The 19,205-nt window shown below is 49.8% G+C and overlaps 1 protein-coding gene across 1 annotated transcript in view; it reads right to left on the bottom strand.

Annotated features, from left to right (window-relative positions):
• Window positions 1–1,303: 1,303 nt before the first annotated feature.
• DNAH9 (dynein axonemal heavy chain 9) overlaps window positions 1,304–19,205 on the bottom strand; it is a gene marked incomplete at its 5' end in the record, with an annotated part of 134,750 nt that continues 116,848 nt past the window's right edge. Inside the window, 6 exons of the mRNA XM_084218566.1 lie at window positions 1,304–1,630; window positions 6,253–6,642; window positions 13,553–13,735; window positions 16,477–16,647; window positions 17,382–17,573; window positions 17,833–18,024. Coding sequence (XP_084074692.1) covers window positions 1,403–1,630; window positions 6,253–6,642; window positions 13,553–13,735; window positions 16,477–16,647; window positions 17,382–17,573; window positions 17,833–18,024 — 1,356 coding nt within the window. The 3' untranslated portion in view covers window positions 1,304–1,402. The remainder of the gene's footprint in view (window positions 1,631–6,252; window positions 6,643–13,552; window positions 13,736–16,476; window positions 16,648–17,381; window positions 17,574–17,832; window positions 18,025–19,205) is intronic.

Here is a 19,205-nt window from a genome sequence, read left to right as displayed (position 1 = left end):
AGGCACCCCTCTGTGCCCTCTGCACCAGGGACACCCCACTCCTCCCTGCCCCCCATTCCAGCTGGGATTGAACCCCAGTGAGGCACACAGGTGTGTGTCAGGTGTGTTCCTCCCACCTGTGCTCTCCTCAGCAAACCTGCAGCTCCCAGAGAGCCTTCCAGGAACAATTATTTTATTAGTAAGTATCTATCATCACGACAAATTCCTCTGAAATCCTCCCTGTGCTGTGCTTTCACTATTGATTCCATTGAGCAGGCTGGATATTAACAGCATTTTCAATGTTTCTGAGATTTACAGGAGTGTTAGCAGCACACAGCTGATAACCACAACATCTGCTCACCTCCCATTGCCAGCAGTACACACACCACAAAGAAACACTCACGGAGGGACAGGAATAAATTCTGGAGAATTTCACAAGTCACTGGACTATTTAAGTGTTTTGGAGAAGGCTGCTGGTTTTACTGATGGATGATTTTAAAACTGCTTTGGATCATGAAGAGGAATAAAAGCCAGATTTAAGTTTAGCACCCTCTGGGTGTGGTGTATCAAGCTCTGGGCTGGGATTTTGCAGCTCAGTGTCAGAACCCAGGACGTTCCTCTGGCTGCCCTGGAGGACTCCAGACCCTGGCAGGGGGCTCAGAGACCTTGGCACAGAGTCAAACACACCTGAGCCTTGGATTTCAGCCCATGGAAAAAACCACCAACTTTGTGTGAGGAGTTACAAGTGGGGTTTGAGTAGAATGACAGTGAATTTGTCAGAGGGTGAAAAAACAGAATTTTGGGGATTTAGAATGGGGGTTCAGGAGGGAAGATGGAGGAATCTGGGTGTGTCCTGTCCTTCTTCTCCTTGCCCTCCATCTTCTGCTGTGATGGTGGCACTTCTGGATTGGTTTAGAGTAGAGACAGACTGTCTAACATAGGTGAGAGGTATTGGGAGATTACTGTCAATAAAGCACACGTAGCTGTACTTTAGTATACCGTTAGTATAAAAAGCCAACACCACCCCAAGGTCAGGGACTGTGCCACAACCCGACCTGCTGGACAGATCTCAGCAGGCCAGAGAAATAATGGAATGGATAAGAGAAAATAAACAGCCTTGAAAAGCAGAGCCCAGGAATCTCAACTTCTTCTTCAGTCACAGGGCTGGGAAAAAAGCCTTTTAATACCTCGGGAGCCATTTCAGCAAGACCACACCCAAGACTGCAGCAGTGTAGGAATTACAGGATGGATGTACAGCAGCCACAAACCTGGGCTGTGTCCCCTGCACCTCTGTCCCATCCCCAGGACACAGAGATCCCCTGGGAGTCCGCCAGAGAGGTGGAACTCAGGTTAATCTCAGCATGGAGTGGTTTAAATGGTGTGACATGGTGAGGGCTTGGCAGCCCAGGGCTGTGCTGGCGCCTCAGGTCTGCAGCAGCAGGGCCACCCCAGCCAGCACCCACTTGGACGGGCTCTCCTTGGTTTTCAGGTTAAAGGTCCACACGTAGGTGGGGCCTCTCTGGCGTGTCCTGTACAGAGGACATGGGTACAAGCCCCTGGTGTCCTGCTTGTCATCGGGAACGGCCCTGATGAACACGACAGGCAGGGCTGGAGTGAGCTCCTGGAGCCTGGCCTCCGCGATTGTCCCGGCCTGCAGAGAGAAGGAGACAGAGGTCACATCCCCACGCTGTCCACCAGCTGACAGCCCTGAGCCCATGGTCTTCACCCAAGGGCTCCTGCTCAGAGGTGCAAACAGCTTCTCCAGGGCCAGGGGGGCTGGATGAGCCGCTCTGAGGAAGGAGGTCTGGATCCAAGAGCTCCCTGTCCCACCATGACCCTCCTCAACTCACCTGAGCAGATCATCTCAAGGCTCCAGCTGCCTGCACTCTCACCAGATGCTCAGACCCTCAATCCTGAGCTGGATTTGTGTGGGAACAATGTCCCTGACCCTGTCCAGCCATACTGTGAACAAAGTTTCACTTCTCCTGGTTTCTACTGAGGTGCAGCTTGAGGCCATTTCCTCTTGTCCTATTGCCAGGGAACAGGGACGGGACAAGAGGAAAAGGCCTCAAGCTGTGCCAGGGCAGGCTCAGGTTCGACATTAGCAGGGATTTCTTAGCTGAAAGGGTGATTAACCACTGCCCAGGGAGGTTTGGAGTGCCCATCCCTGGAGGTGTCCCAGGAACACCTGGATGTGGCACTCCGTGCTCGGGGCTGGGGACAAAGTGGGGATCAGGCACAGCTTGGGCTCAGTGACCTTGGAGATCTTCTCCAAGCTGAGTGATCCTGGGATTATTCTCATGCATCTCTTTCTCAGAGGATTCCAGACCAGAATTACCTTGTGGGAGGTGCTGCTTGTGGTGGGAGAGAGGGTGGACACCCCCAAAAGCCACCACAGGCTTATTCCCACTCTCGTGATGCAACTAAGAGAATTCAAAATGACTTTTCTGAGAAAATATCACCAATAAATATCAAATCCCATTATTCTTCTACAAGCAAAGCCTTGCCCAGCAGGCTGCCCAACGCAGGAGAGGGAGAGAACCCTGCCAGGGCAAGAAATCAAGTTTGTTTCTCTAATTTGGGTCTCTCTGACATTTCCTCTCTCTCTTCTGACAATAAAATACCCTGCACATCAATCCATTTCCAGGGAAAACTGCCTAATGGAGGCTAGAGAGACCAAATGAAAATAAACAGGGAAATGGAAACGAAACTTTTCAGCACTAAAGAAACTGCCTCTCACTGCAGCTGAGCTTCACATATCATCATTATCCCAAATGCTCTCGGATCAGAGTTGTGGGGTGAGATTCAGCCTCTCCAGTAGTTTATTTAGTTCTATAACGAGCGAAGAAAAATCATCCCTCTTGCCACACACCTCGGTTTAATTGTACTAATGCCATCTGTTATGCTCAGCTATGAAAAATCCAACTCTCATTTCGGATTTTATATTTCCAACGTGCTGAACAAACATTAAATAATTCGTATAATACCTTGCAAAGTAGCTATTTATGAAACATTATTATGCACTCTTCTTAAATTCACACCTTTCATTCCTGAGACTGGGTTTTAATCAGGTCTTTCTCTTTTTTTTACTGCTGAGAATACTTCAAATGAAATTTCCAAGAGATATTCTACCTGTTTCTGGGTTAACAAGAGCTGAAATCTTCTGAGTACCTCTATGTAAGATATCATTTTGTTATGTCTGGGCTGATTCTCATTTGCATTTTTTATCGCTCTCATCATCAGAAATTAATTCTGCTCTGAAAGCAGTTCTTCCTGACGAGCAGCACAGCCCTCGTGGTGCAGAACCCCCACTCTGAGCCTGGAGAGCTCAGCCTCAGATCCTAAAGGATCCCTCACTTCTGCTTGTCCCAGATTCCCAGCAGGAAACTGAGAGTGGGGTGGGGCAGTTCTGTTAATTGGGGGTTTTCTTTATCTCTTCCACAGCCAGTCCTCCCTCCAGGAGATCTCTGCTGTTAATGGGCCATTAATTATTAATTATCTTCTGCCCATGGCCAGCAAGTGTTCCTGCCTGGCTGATCAAACTCCATCATCCCATGGGGAGATGCTTCGCCCAGGGGAGGAGCCAAGCATTCCTACCTGGATACAATCTGAGTTTTTGGGACACCAGAGCAGCCTTTGCCCACTGCATTCCCAGAGAAGCAGCTGCCTCTTCCACTGCACCTTTCTGCAGGATCCCTGCTCCAGCAGAACCACCCCTGGCACTGCAGGAGGGCTGCAGCCACAATTCCAATGGCCCTGCTGCCAGCACCCTGACCCACGGGGTGCCAGGCTGTGTTCTGGCTCTGGCAGTGTTGGTTTGGTTCACTGCATTGTTTATTTTATTTTCATTTTCTTCCCTAATAAAGAACTGCTATTCCTGTTCCCATATCTTTGCCTGAGAGCCCCTTAATTTCAAAATTATAATAATTCAGGGGGAGGGGGTTTGCATTTTCCATTTCAGGGGAGGCTCCTGCCTTCCTTAGCACACAGCTGTCTGTTCAAACCAAGACAGGGTCCCAGCACAGGTTCCTCACATCACAGCCCCTTTGGGGTCAGCTGGAAGGGGACACAGAGCCAGCTGGGGAGGGGACACGGAGCTGGCAGGGAAGGGACATGGAGCCAGCAGGGAGCACTCCAAGGTGGTCCCCAAGTGATGGGGTCAGTGGCTTCAGCTGGACAAGGGGAATGAAAAACCCTTCCCTGTGAGGTGGTGGGGCCCTGCCCTGTGGCTGCCCCATGCCTGGAGGGGTCCCAGGCCAGGCTGGACAGGGCTTGGAGCAGCCTGGGACAGTGGAAGGTGTCCCTGCCCGTGGTGGCCTGGAATGAGCTGACTTTTACAGTCCCTTCCAGCCCAAGGCAGCTTGGGATCCTGTGGTTCCATGGCAGGGGCTGTGCTGTGCACAGCTGCCAAAGCTCCGTGGAGCACACATGGTGTGAAACCCACCCCTGCCCCTGTCCCACCACGCTCCAACCCCCCTGGGGAGGGACAGGGCACCAAACTCTCTATTGCAGAGACCCAGAAAGCCAGGGATCAGTCAGCAGCTTGAGATGAAAGGTCTCCAAGTGTCCCCAGTCACAGCATCCCTCTGACTGCCACTGAGTCCCAGTGACTTTAACAGGGCTGCAGGAAGAGATTGTTCGCACCCAAAATAATCTGCTTGGTTTCATTTCATCTAATAGCTGCCTGCTGTTTTGTAATGAATGTTTTATAAATTTAAGATACCCAAGGGCAAACATAAATGTTTAAATAAATAGAAAAATGTGAGTAGCAGAACATAGAAGGACTCTTTCCTTTTTTGGAGGCACAACCTAAATGTGAAATATTCTTTTAAAAGTGGAGGTGTTCCCCAGAGGAATTCTTCTAAATGTGGCCTGCCATTTTTATCAGAGGATTAATCTGAAAGGAGTACACAACCCAAAAGAGCTGTGCACCTGTTTTAAAAGTCCTGCATCCATTAATGCACACTGGTACTCACTGGATTATAGGTAAAATGAATAGTTCTACTAGGTAGAAATGATATTTCAGTGGGAGCAGCAACCCATAAAAATATCCTTTTCCTTTCTGAAATAAATTGAAGCATGATACCCAGAGATTATGAATGGCTCCATGAACATAATTGCTCAGTATCTTTCAATCACAAGGAAAATGTAATCAGAAAAACACATTTACTGGTGTTGGGATTGTCCCTGAAGACAAATCCCATTGCAATCACTCAGACCAATTCTTGGAGGGAGGCAGAGGGGAGAAGCCAAGTATTTCCCAGAGATTTCTGGCTTTGCACCCCCAAAACCTCTTACTCTCCACTTCCAGCTGAACTCATTTTCTGGTCACAGTGGCAAAGAAAACATAACAGCAGGCACTGGAATGTTCTTAAATGGAGCATTTGATACGCAGGACTGGGAATTTTTAAAAGCTGTCTGTGTTCTGGTGTGTCCAGCTGATTTCTGTCAGGTTTTTAGGGCAGCAGAAAGCCAGTGCTCCCTGTGGCAGGGGCTGTGACCTCCCAAGGGCTGTGTGTGGAGAGGGGAAGAGCCAGGGAACTGTGGGGGCAGAGCTGGGAGCTGGGCAGGGCTCTGTGATTGTCTCTGTGAGCAGAGCCCAGACCTGAGAACAGAGATCTGAGCTGACCCAGCGAGATCCTCACTGCCATCTCCCAGCAGAGCCCTTGGCAATGCTCCTGCCTGCCTGTGGCTTCCCAGACCCCATTCAGGCCATTTCCAGAGCAAAAAAAAACCAACCTGGAGCTTTGAACCGCCCAAGGAGATGTGATGAAACGGCATCCATCAGGGAGGGCACAGCTTTCCCTAACTTCCTATCCTTCATGGAAAAGCGTTGCAGAGAGGGAGCTGATTCAGGACAAGTAAGTGGAGAGTGTTGGAAAACCATTGCAGAGAGGGAGCTGATTCAGGACAAGTAAGTGGAGAGTGTTGGAAAACCATTGCAGAGAGGGAGCTGATTCAGGACAAGTAAGTGGAGAGTGTTGGAAAACCATTGCAGAGAGGGAGCTGATTCAGGACAAGTAAGTGGAGAGTGTTGGATCAGAAGAGAAAAATAAGCAGAGAGTGCTGGATCAGATGGGACAAATAAGTGGAGAGTGTTGGATCAGAAGAGAAAAATAAGCTGAGAGTGTTGGATCAGAAGGGACAAATAAGCGGAGAGTGTTGGATCAGAAGGGACAAATAAGCGGAGAGTGTTGGATCAGTGTTGCAATCAGATGCAGGACCACCACACCTGTGGCTCCTCCCTGAGCCCCAGAGCCTGGCAGAGCTCACCTGAGCATCCCAGCGCGCTCCCTCCATGAACAGCCCGTGCACGTAGGCCCCCTCGCGAGGAGCACTGGCAAAATCCTCTCTGCTCTTCTTGGTGACATCGCACTGCAGCGCCATCCTGTCCAGGGGCCACCTGTTCCTGCGGGCCGTGCTCTGCATGATGGCAGTCAGCATGGCCTGGGGGTTGAAGAGCCCTCCCAGCCACAGCGTGCAGGGCAAGGAGAAGTCCCTGGTCCAGGCTTCCAGCTCGCTGATGCGGGCCAGCAGGTCGGCGAACCACGAGGCCAGGCTGGCCGTGGAAGGGTAGGATCTCCTCAGCCAGGACTCGGGCACCGTGCCCAGGAAGAGGCAGCTCTGCAAGGTCTCCATCTCGCTGGTCATGGTCAGCTCCCCCTGGAGAGAAAGGGTGTAATCAGGATATTTACTGAAAAATCCTCTTGGCCCAGGAATTTTTCTCCTGAGAAGCTGAGAAGCCTCAGGGAGGAATGAAAACAAGAATAATCTGATCGCTGCTCCTGTGTTTGCTGCTTTGGAATGTGGCTTGGACATTGTTTACCAACAGGTGAATGTTGGATTGGTTCCATGTGAATTGTTTTAGTTTAATGACCAATCATGGTCCAGCTGTGTCGAGGCTCTGAGCAGCCATGAGTTTTTGTTATTTTTTTTTTGTTAAACCTTCTGATGTATCCTTTCTCTTTCTTCAGTACAGTTTTACTATAGCAATATAATATAATATAATATAATAGATGATAGATGAATATGATATTATATAATATATTATGATTATAATATAATATGAGATAATATAATATGATTATAATATAATATAATATGATTATATGATATGATTGATATATAATATAATATAATATAATATAATATAATATAATATAATATAATATAATATAATATAATATAATATAATATAATATAATATAATATAATATAATATAATATAATATAATATAATATAATATAATATAATATAATATAATATAATATAATATAATATAATATCAGCCTTCTGAGAACTTGGAGTCAGATTCTCATCTCTCACCTCGTCCTGGGGACCCTCACAAACACCCCAAAGGGCACAGGCAGCACTGACACTGCCCAGCAGAGCCTGGCTGGAAGCACAGCAGGGCCAGGGCATGAGAAGAGCACAGAATCCCACACAGACACTGCTGGCCACGTACTCTGGGTGACTTCATGAGTTTGGGGCTTTCCTGCACACCTTTCTATTGCATATTCCTGCAACCTGCTGTAAAAATACTACTGGGAGGAAAAGCTGTGTGACAGTGACAGCAGCAGGGGTATCCCTCCGTTGTCCTGGTGTATTTTCTGTTTTCTCTCATGATTTTCAGGGGTGTAAAGCTGTTCTCACTCACTGCCAGGGCAGGATACTGGAGTTTCTGATGATCTACTCTAAAACTGTCCAAATATTTGCTATGTTGAGTGCTATCCCCCTCCTCTCCTCCACTTCCCCTCACTCCTCCCCTCATTTCCTGCTTTGCAGTGCAAGATTTTCTCTTTGACTTCACGTGTTGTCTGCAAATGTAATCACAGCTCCTTCCACAGCAGGGAAGGAGCACAACAAAGTAAGATATGATTCAGCCAAGTGAGATAAAGAGAGAGCTTTGACTTCTCCTTTGTGCAGCAATTAATTAGTTTCAAAGCTTTTAGAAACCTGTATCAGTTCTGCCAGAAGAGCTGAATTCCAGGACCTTCCACTGAAAGACAACCTGAGGGTGGCTGAGCACTGGAACAGGTTGTCCACAGTGGAGTCTCCATCCCTGGAAATGTTCAAAACCCACCAGCGCATGGTCCAGAACAAGCTGCTCTGCCTGGGGGCAGGATGGGGCTGGAGCAATGTCCTGACCCACTCCTCTGTGATTCTGGCTCACTCAAGCCAAGCAGGATGCAAAGAGAAAACCTGCAAATGCCAGCTCAGCTTCCCTGGAGTGGAATGGTCTGCACAGCTCAGATCTCTGCAGCTCTGTGCTCAGCTGGAGGGCTGCAACACCCCCAGAACTTTGGAGAGCCGCAGATAATGTCCATCACTGCTCTCCATCATAAACACTTCCTTTTGTTCCCTTATCATTTGGCCAAAATTTATCTCATTTACAATTTCTCTTTGCCTCGGGCTAAGTGTTTTTGGAAAGATTAACTGGAATCAGTGGAGCCATTGCTGAGAACAAGGGGGAGGGAATTGGGTCAGTCTATTCACAATAAAAGATTCCAACTGTTCTTTCTCAGGACTTCAGTGCCTCCAGCCGTGAGGTCAGCAGAGGTGCCCTTTGCTGGGGCCACAAAAATCCAGGAAGCTTTAGAAAAAGTGGAAATCTTCTTAAAGCAGCTCCCACAGTTGTTTAGCAATGCTTGGCAGAGCCCAGCAGTTCAAGATCTCTGCAGTTTGTTCCTGTGCTGGCCATGCCCTCTGGGACACACTGACAGCTGAGAAAGACCTTTAATATCACCAAACCCAGCCATAGAAGTGTGACTTGGACAAGGGGTGGCAATTAGATTTCATGTGGGGAAGAATGTGCTGTTAAATATTGGTAGGGGAACGAGGGGATGCAGAGTGTGCAAATAAACCACAAACAAAATTAAACCAAAAAACCACAAGCAAAATGAACCACAGGAATCTGTAACACAGGCTGCAAACCTCTCCCCAAACCGTGCCACACATCAAGACAGGGAAGGAGATGGGGTCTGCAGAAAAGGCTCCTCAGAGGGCAGCAGCAGCCCCTGAGCTGGGATTCAGAGACACCCTGGAGAGCAAATTCCTGGTGGGTAGAGAAAATCCTGAATACAAGGGGTTTAAAATGGCTCTCAAAGCCACAACAGCTAATGAGGTGAAAGGAAAAGCTGGAATAAGCAGCACTTGCAATTAACACTAAAATATGAGGAACAACCTCCCAAAATCTCCATCATGATCTCCATCCTCAGGAGAAACTGGACACAAAGAGGAACCATCAATGGGCTGAAACCATGGCAAGACCTTCAGGGAGAACAAGAATCCCTGCCCTGGCCACGGCAGGACAGTGGGACAGGAGGACTCTGTGCTCCTGGAAGCACTTTCACGTGGGTAGGAATATGGCAGGGTGTGTGCAAGCAGCCAAATTGATTTAAAGACAGCCCCCCCTCGATCATATATCATGTCTAGTTTTACTTTCAGGAAACAAATGAATTAGCAAATGTATTTCTCAGCAAGGCTGGAGAAAAGCAATTTTTAAAGCCTGCGCACTCAAGCATGCTTTGAGTCTCCTGTGAGGGTTCAAAGCATCTACAGCAGCAATCTCATAGAGTTGTCCAAACACAATTATGCATAAATTTGCATTTCAGATGCTGAATACTGAAGTGCATCAGAAATTATTCAAGTTACTTTTTAAATTTTTTTTTTCTTCCCAAACGCTGGGAGTAATTTTCATTTAAAGACACCCTTGAAGGAAATCCTAATCAGCCTGCAGCCATTCCCTCAAGATGAGCACACTACAGACACAAACTGTTTCCTCAGTTCAGGTTATTTTCACTTGATACCCGGCTTGCCTATCAAAATTTGGTCTTTGTTATTTTACAATATATATTATCCTCATTTTGGAGGCTCATCCTTCACCCAAATTGCAAACCAGAGGATCTGCTTGCAAAAAATGAGGCCGGTACAACATTAACATGCAAGGGCTTCAGCCCAGCCTCTGGTTCCACCCAAGCCAGCCAGAACAAAGGGCTTTGAAATGCAACATGCCAGTTATTTCTGATGGCTACCAGTCTATTGCAATTTCTCTTCCTCCTAATGGGATGTCTCCTATTTTTGGACCAAACAATCACTTTCCGCTAGGACGACACCATGAATTATTCAAAAATTCAAATTAGGCGTGACATTTCCAAATCGCCTTCTTTTGGCAGATCCTTCAGTCAGTTAAAAACAATAAGCCTTGTTTTCTCTGGGCTTTATTTATTCTCTGCTGAGCTCTGTGGGGCCTGGCTTGTAAACTCTCCTCCTCTGAGTGCTGTCACTGCAGCACCCCAGCCCCAGAGAGGAGCGAGCCTTGACAGCCCTTTAATTGCCAGCAAGGGCAATTAAAGCAGGATTTCTTCAGTGCAAGGCCCAGAGTCAAGTGAGGGCAGCACCAGGAAGAGCTCCAGCCCCTCTGGCTGCTCTGTGGTCCCCCAGGGGTGGGAGGTGAGGTGAGGGATGCTGAGCAGGGTTTTGGGTCATGCTCAAGGTCTAATTCAGCTCTGCAGGGACCCACACGTGACCTGTGGCTGCAGACACAAGAACTGGGCTCAGGTTGTGCCAGGGGAGATCTGGTCTGGATATCAGGAAAGCTTTCTCCAGGCAGGGGGCTGTGAAGCACTGGAACAGGCTGTGGTGGAGTCACCAGCCACAGGCTGACAGAACATTCTGACAGAACATTCCCAGCTGGAAGGGGCCCTCAAGGATCATCAAGCCCAACTCTTAGATCAGGGACTGAACCCCCAGCCCTGGTGGGGTCAGCACCAGCTGAGCCCAAGTGCCCTGGAAGTGCCCAAGAAACCATCTGGCCGTGGCAGCTGAGGCCATGGTTTAGGGGTGAGCACGGGGCTGCTGCTGGGGTGATGGCTGGACCTGGGGACCTCAAAGGGCTTCTCCAGCCTTAAGGACTCCCTGGTGCTTGGAATTGCCACTGATGGCCTCTCAGAGCCTTCAGATGTGTTAGTGCACCAAACACCAGACTTGACAAAGACCAGAAATGCCAAATGCTGCTCTGCTCTGCTGCTCTCCCCCAGTCCCAGCCCCAGGGTGTCTCTGAATCCCAGCTCAGGGGCTGCTGCTGCCCTCTGAGGAGCCTTTTCTGCAGACCCCATCTCCTTTCCTGCCTTGATGTGTGGCAGGGTTTGGGGAGAAGTTTGCAGCCTGTGTTACAGATTCCTGTGGTTCATTTTGTTTGTGGTTCATTTGCACACTCTGCATCCCCTCATTCCCCTACCAATATTTAACAGCACATTCTTCCCCACATGAAATCTAATTGCCACACCTTGTCCAAGTCACAATTGTATCTTGTTTGGGGCTCTGGGATTGAAACATTAAATCACTTCTGTTTACCTGTCTCAGGAAATGGAATTTTCAATTCCACTGCCTTATGCTAGAAAATAAGAGAAATCTGTTTATGATAATTGACTACATAAATATCAGCTTCTTTCCAAAGGGGCTGCACACACTGACCCAGCAGCTGTGTCCAGGATGTCTCTGCTTTAACAAGCACCAGCAGCCAGTGCAGAACACACATCTGCAGGCTGCAGCTGGGATTTGGGAGCAGCCTGGTGCCCAAACCCCGAGCCAAGCCTGCCCCTCCTCGTGCAGGGTGGGCAGCTGAAGGTTTCTTTTCCAAGCTGCCCCTGGGAGAGGTTTGAGATGTCATTCCATCTCGGGGCAGGCCCTCCTTGCTCACCCTCAGCTCTCCCAGCCCAGACCCTTGAGGCACTCTGTGCACACCAGCTGTGGGAGCTCAGCATCCCCCTGAGAAGGGATTGTGAGAAGGGATTGTGGCTACTCACCTGTCATAGTTTAGGAAGGTTTATTAAACCTTATCAAAAATACAACAGAGACTGAATGAAGAAAAAAAGTTACGGGTGCAGGGAGCAAAAGATTTTCCCTGCCATGTGCTCAGCCACACAATGGAGATTTTTTTCCTTTTTAACCCTTTAACCCCTCCCAAAGTTCTGTCCATCAGCCCCTTCTTGGCTGTCCAGTGGTGGAGATCCCTTCCTCAAACCCTGGTTGGAGGTCAGTGTCACCATAGTGACAATCTGACCCTCCCAGATGCCCCAACCCAGCTGTCCCTTGATAACCCCGTGAGGGGGTACTGCATAACCATAAATCTGTAACACTTCCCTTAACCTACATACATGATATTTGTGCATTAATTGTGAGAATCAACCATGGCACTTTACTCATCCATCACAGGACCAGAGTTTGGTTCCACACCAGGGTGGGGATCAGCTGCAGTGGAGCCCCATGGATGGGGACTCCTGAGCATGTGGCTCACACCCAGCAAAGGAATTGTATCTTTTCCAAAACTCTCGTGATTTTAGCCTTTTTCTTTTAGAGTTCTGGACATTTTGTGCCTTCACACAAAACCAATCTTTGATTTCAGCTCAGCCTGTGCTGCTGAGATATTTTGTTCCAAGCTCCCCCCACCCATGGACATTTTTTGCAAAGGTTTGATTCTTGGCTCACCTTTAACTAGGCCATGTCTCAGTTTGTGAGTGACCTGCTGTTGCTGTGGCACAATCTGGGGTGGCCAGAAGTGCTCATCCCCTGTTCCCACAAGCCAAGCACTGCTGTGTGTGCCTGTGGACACTGTGCCACTGCAAATCCACCTGTGAGCCCTGTGGAGCCAGGCTGGCTTTGCAGCCAGCAGCAAATTCTTCCCTGTGACCCCTTTTATTCCCTGAGCAGCACCCTGCAGGATTTTCCAGCTCTCCTACTGATGCCTTAAGATTTCAGCTTTTATATTTTTCAAATCCTGTAGTGCATTAGTGCATAGCTGTGAATTCCATATAAAGTGTAGTTAACTGCCTTCACATTTTGCTCAGACAGAACAATCCCTCTGGGCCTGAGATCCAAGGACACACCACAGGCCCTGAAAAGGATAAACAAAACGGAATTTTGGGGAGCAAACTGGGGAATATGGCTTTATTACCTGAAGCTGTAATTGGAGAATTAACCCCTGATATGCAAATAGACCAAACTGATATATGTATATAAAAATGGTGACCATTGTGATTCCTTCAGCTTTATCTTTCATATTCCCCAGACTCTAGTCAGCAAGGTCTGCTCACAGCTCAGGCACACAGAACAATCCTTCCCCAGCCCCAGAACCAAGGACACCGCTGCAGCTCCAGCCCCACAAAGTGCCAACAGCAGGGAATGGAGGAGAGCAGCCTGGCAGGGTGGGACTGCATCCCCTGGAGTGGGACTGGACACTGAGCCCCAGGATGGAAATGGAGCAGAACTCAGCAAAGGCTGAGAACTCCTGAGCCTGAGTCCATCCTGGGTCTGTGCTGGGTGCAGCCCTGGCTGGGCTCCTGCACTGCCCCAGCTGGATCCTTTGGGGCCTTTTAATGAATTTAATAAACTTCATTCCATTAACTCTGTCCAGCCTCTGCTCCAGGAGCCTCTCCAGCCATCACTCCCCCATCCTGGGTGCAGCCTCTGCGAGGCTTTGCGCTGCCCAAGGTGTTCCTGTGGAAGGCCTTTAACAAACACCCATTTATTCCCTTTTCTCTGTCCCTGGGAGCCCCTCAGCCCCCTCAGTACCTTCAGGCCCAGCTCCAGCTCGGCCAGCGAGCGCCGCAGTTCGGCCGTCAGCGCGTTCATGCGCTCGCACTCCTGCAGGGCCACCACGGCATAGGGAGTCCTCTCCTCCACCCTGGCCAGCAGCTCTGCCATGTTGAACTCGTCCGTGAGCTTCTCTAGCATCTCCTCCAGAAGGGCTTGCACCTGTGCCAAAGGGAGGAGAGAGGGGGATGCTGGTGAGTGATCCCCAGGCTCACAGCCTGAGCTGGGAGAACTCCCTCTGCCCTGTCAGCGTCTCCAAACCATCCCTGCCAGCCCTGGGCACCTTTCACAGAGCTTGCCCCCTCCTATTAAAATCTAAATGCTGACAGAAGTTAATGTCAGATGAGCAGCTTGCAAAATGATGGTTTTAAAATGTCCCCGTGACGTGTGGCAGCCTGTTCTCTTCTCGGCTCTCTTATTTCTCCCGAGGTCACACTCACAAGGAGATGGATGGGGCTGGAGCCTCAGCTGAGCCTCAGGACAACACAGCTTATGAGCTGGTTTTCTCTCGTGTACTGATGGAGAGAGGTGATTACATAAAATTGAATTTTAAGCTGAATTTGGCATTCTGGACTAATGGAGCCATGGAAGAAAAGCATAACGAAACAAAATTATTTTCTGGTCACCACCACAGCTTCTTCAGATCTCTCAGTACTAAACAGGGAATATTTCATCCAATGCAAGAGGAACTTTGCAGTGTCTAAAAAATTAAATAAACCCCTTTCTGACAATGAGGCACGAAGCCCCTGCTGTCCAGGGGCTCAGCTGCATCTCCCAGGTTTAATGTGGAAGCTCTCACTCAAAGCTTTGCTTTACTTCTGAGCTGGAACCTGAGCAAGACTTCTGCTTGCTGGGACCTTTTGGGCACACATAACACAGTTAAAATTCTATGATCCCAAGTGCCAAACCTGGCATGCAGGGCCAGTGCCAGCTAGGGCAGGGGAATTTTACAGCCAGGGCCACCAATATTTATATTTTGGACTCTGTTCTCCAATTCCCTCTCTTGCTGCTCTTCCCAGCCCTTGGCTCCCATCAGCAGTGACCATGTGTGGGCTGTCACTGCAGCCACCCAGGTGGCTAAAGCTGGAAAAGCTCCTCAGCTGCACCTCGGGGGCACCACAGAAATATCTGCTCATTTGAAATTCCCCTGCAAGCCCCTGTGGCTCTGCTTCCTTCACAGCAATTACAGCTCGTTTGCTGTAGTGTGACCTCAGAAGCCTGTGGGAGGAACTGGACTTGTCAGAGCCTCTGGAAAATGACAGGCTCACATTTTCCCTGGGAGCTGCCTCAAATCACCTCAGCCAAAGCAGGGGCTGGATATCCTTCAGTGGAGGAGCTGAGACAAGGCTTTGCTCACTCCCATGCCAGGACCAAGTGGAAGGGACAGCTTGGATAATGACAGAGCTCACTTCAGGAAGAAAATGAGCCGTGGGAGTGTGTTCCCAGGCACAAGGCAGGGCACTGAGGTCACACTCTGCTTGCTCTCAGGCAGATTTTATTCCCAGACAGAGCCATGAGGACTTCTGTGCTCCTATGAGAGTGTTCTTGACTGTCACCAGCAGTTTGCAGGGTGACCATGACCTGTGACAGCGCTGCTGGGGCATTCCCTGATCATTTTGCTTTTCTGGATTGAAGAGTTTATTTGTGTTTCAATAGCAAAAGGAGTGGGAGGGGAGAGAGGAACTCACATTTGCTATCTCTGAACATCTTGTTTGGCTTTGCTACCCCTGGATTATTCCCATCACCTCAAATTCAAGTATGAACAGAAAATTCACCATGCTGGGCACTTCTGGGAGCCCCTTAGGGAGAGCAGTCAGCTCCCCAGCTTCACAGCAAGCCAAAGGAAACTCGTGTGAAACCACAGCTTTGTATGAGCTGCAATTAGCCATTCAATAAATTGCAAATCTTCAAGCACAGAGCTGGCACCTTCAGACTGCAGGAGTAAAAACCTGAGCATGTGTTGGCTGATTCCAGATCTTGTCAGGGATGTTTGGGCCGTGTTTTAATGAGCTGTGAGTTTCCACAGGGACGGCTGAGATCAGCCCAGGACACAGGTGCAGCAAAGGAGTTCAGCTGGAAATAAGGAATTACAAGGCCCCGGGGAGCTGGGGGGACACGGTGGCAGCAGCAGGAGGAGGGCTGAGCTCTGGGTGGCACGCTGTGGGTGGCAGGCAGTGTGCCAGGGGCCCATTGCTATGCCAGTCACAGGGGGTGCACAGGGACTGCTGCTCAGGGAAGGTTTATTTGCAACACCTTCAGAGGATGATAACGAAGGCTCTGCAGTGCCCGGGGTAATTAAGAGGCACTGTCCTGTAACTGCCAGCACTCAATTACATCCCACCAGGGTGATGTTCTGCATAAAACCAAGCTTTAGGCAGGCAGAGGCAGAACACAGAACCATGGACAAGCCTGATGGATGAGACAGGCATCAAACCCCAGCAGCCATCCCTGAGCACTCTCACCATTTCCTCCTGGACGCCCACTGTCCCTGAGCACTCTCACCATTTCCTCCTGGACGCCCACTGTCCCTGAGCACTCTCACCATCTCCTCCTGGGTGCCCACAGCCCCTGAGCACCCTCACCATCTCCTCCTGGGTGCCCACAGCCCCTGAGCACTCTCACCATCTCCTCCTGGATGCCCACACCCCCTGAGCACTCTCACCATCCCCTCCTGGGTGCCCCACTGTCCCTGAGCACTCTCACCATCTCCTCCTGGGTGCCCACAGCCCCTGAGCACTCTCACCATCTCCTCCTGGGTGCCCACAGCCCCTGAGCACTCTCACCATCTCCTCCTGGGTGCCCCCTGTCCCTGAGCACTCTCACCATCTCCTCCTGGGTGCCCCCTGTCCCTGAGCACTCTCATCATCTCCTCCTGGGTGCCCACACCCCCTGAGTACCCTCACCATCTCCTCCTGGGTGCCCACAGCCCCCTGGCCCGTGCTGCTGTCCCGGGGCTGCAGCTCCAGCACGGTGCGCAGGAGCCGCTCCGAGCGCTGCGTCAGGAACCCGATCTCGGCGTTGGGGTGGAGGCCGTACAGGTAGGGAGACTCTGGAGGCAGGGCATCGTCTATGTACTGCACAGAGACATGCAGGAGCACGTTAGGAACAGCCCAGGGCACTTTGCCTGCAGAGCTGCAGCGCTGGAGTCATCCCCCCAAGAGGTCAGCCTGGGCTGAACCACCAGGGAAGCGATGGAGGAAGGAGAGTACAAATGTTTACAGAGCTGCTTCTGCTCCTGCTGGGAAAATTCTGTAATTGCTGGAGTTCAGCTTGGCTCCGTGTCTCAGGCTGGACCTTCTCTAGCAATTATCTGCTGTGCATTTCAGCATCAGCATCCTGAAATCTCTTGTGGGAATTGAGCTTCCAGTAGTTAAGTTTTATGAACAAAACCAGCCTGATGTGCCTCTGCATTTGTGTACAAAGAGCAGATGAGATCAGTAAGTAGATCAACAAGACCCTTCAGTGATTCTCATCAAAACTGATGATAAAAAGAGCTTGAAAGGGCCATTTTAGCAAACAGTATGTGGATGTAATTTTCCAGGAGCCCCACTTAAGTCTCGAGCACCAATACAGTTGCTCTATTCATGCATGAACAGAATGAGCCCATGATGAAGTAGCAAATTACCATTAGACTTGGTTCATCCAGGGGAATGCTGAAACATCCACAGGAACAGAGCATAATGGGAAATAAGAGGAACAGTGCAGGAACACTGCAGCCCTGTTCCTGCCTCCTAAGGCAGATTATGGGGCAGTTAGGAAAGACATTCCATTTACATGTATAAATAATGCCGGCAAACAAAGAGCTTACCTGGTGATAGCCATTATAATCCATGTTCCCTGGGAGAGGAAATCCAGGAGCGAGGCAGAGCTCTCCCTCCAGCATTTCTGGCTTGATAAACTCCTCCAGGTAGGTTCTGCAGAGCCTCCTGTCCCAGTCATCTGTGATGTGACCTCCGTACATGATCTCACCCACGAGGTAGCGCAGGTCATCGTAGGGGACCTGGGCGTGGAGCAGGCTGGGCTGAACCCCAGCGCTGCCCTGCACCCTCAGGGCTCCCCCCTCAGCAAACAAACATCAGGCAGGAGTTCAATCCTGCCCCAGGACAGCTGGGGCACAGCACAGTGCGAGCGGCACTGAGGTCTCCCATCTCCTCCCAGAAGCGCCCCGAACTGTGAAGTTCTAAACGCAAAGATGCCAAGGAAATGGCATTTCAGGACGGCTTCAAAGCCCCCAGAGAGCCCCCCCGTGGTGCCCCCACCTTGGAGCTGGCCTGCAGGTAGTTGTAGAGCACGTTGACAGAGATGGTGAGGTCCCCGGTGCTGAAGGGGTACGGGCGGTTCCAGCCCTGGGGGCCGAACTTGCGCCGTTCCGCCACCACGGCGTGGAAATAGCACAGGGCAAAGAGGATGCTCCTGAACTCCTTCTCCTGGCTGCACATCTCCAGGGTGTCCTGCAACACAGCACAGCTGCCCTCAGCCTCGGGCATTCCCGGGGAACCCAAACACGCCGGGCTTTGGACAGGGTGAATCACAGAATCAGAGGTCAAGGTGGGAAACGCCCCCAAACTATCAAGTTCAACCTTCAGCCAAATACCCCCAGGCACAACTGATTGGGAACCGTATTTTTCTAACAATTACAGGGATGTGTCTCCACCACTTCCTTGGCAGCCTGTTCCAGAGCTTTACCAACCTTCTACTTTAGAAATTTTTTCCTAACATCCAACATGAACCTCCCCTGCTGGTGCTGGTTACCTGGGACGAGAGGCTGACCAAATTGTCCTGCAGTTCATTTTAGAATCACACACACATGTATTTCAAAGCCAGTGGCTTTGCATTGCAGATTTATTGGCAAACTCTAGCAAATATTTTCTGACTTAATATTTGCTGTTCCCAGCTCCAAGTGGCTTTGCACAGGAACACACACAGGGAAGGGAGGACACGTGCACCCACTCATCGCCCCATCACCTGCATGTGCTCAACATCCCTCACCAGGAGGATGGGGAGGGAGCCACAGAATCACAGAATTCTCTGCTGGAAGGGACCCTAAAGTCCATGTTTTTCCAGCCCCTCTGCCATGGGCAGGGACACTTTCCACTATCCCAGGTTGCTCCAAGCCCTGTCCAACGTCTATCTTTAAAAAATGCCGTGTTAGACCTTTAATCCTCTGAGAGCAGCGCAGAGCTCAGGGTCTGTGCAGCAAAGGGGGAATCCATTACTCTAGAGGGTGCAAGACATCGACCAAGTGCACGTGGCAATCAAGAACATCCCAAAACCTGGGATTTTCCCCTGGATTAGGCAGCACTCTAAGCTCCCTTTGTCAGCATTATGATGAAGAATTGCTTCAAATACGTGCAGAACACCTTTCTCATTGCAGGAAACATCCCCAGAACAACCCAGTTCATTCTCATTCGGCCTCTCTTCAGTTGTCAATTCTTCTTCAGCTACAAAGCAGAACAATTTCCCCTGCACAGAATAAAGGGCCTTCTTTGTAGCCTTCAGCTGAAAGCTAAATTTGAACATCTCTTCTGTATAAAGCAGGGAAATGAGGTGTAAAAGGGACCCCACCCACTCGCTTCAGGATTTCTGATAAGAGATGTTTCATAATCCTCTAGCAATTTAGAAAATGCTAATT

This window comes from Fringilla coelebs, assembly GCF_963513975.1.
Source record: "Fringilla coelebs genome assembly, chromosome: 19".
NCBI lineage: Eukaryota > Metazoa > Chordata > Aves > Passeriformes > Fringillidae > Fringilla > Fringilla coelebs.
The sequence above is the reverse complement of the archived record's forward strand: the minus strand, read 5'-3'. Positions and strand labels throughout refer to the sequence as shown.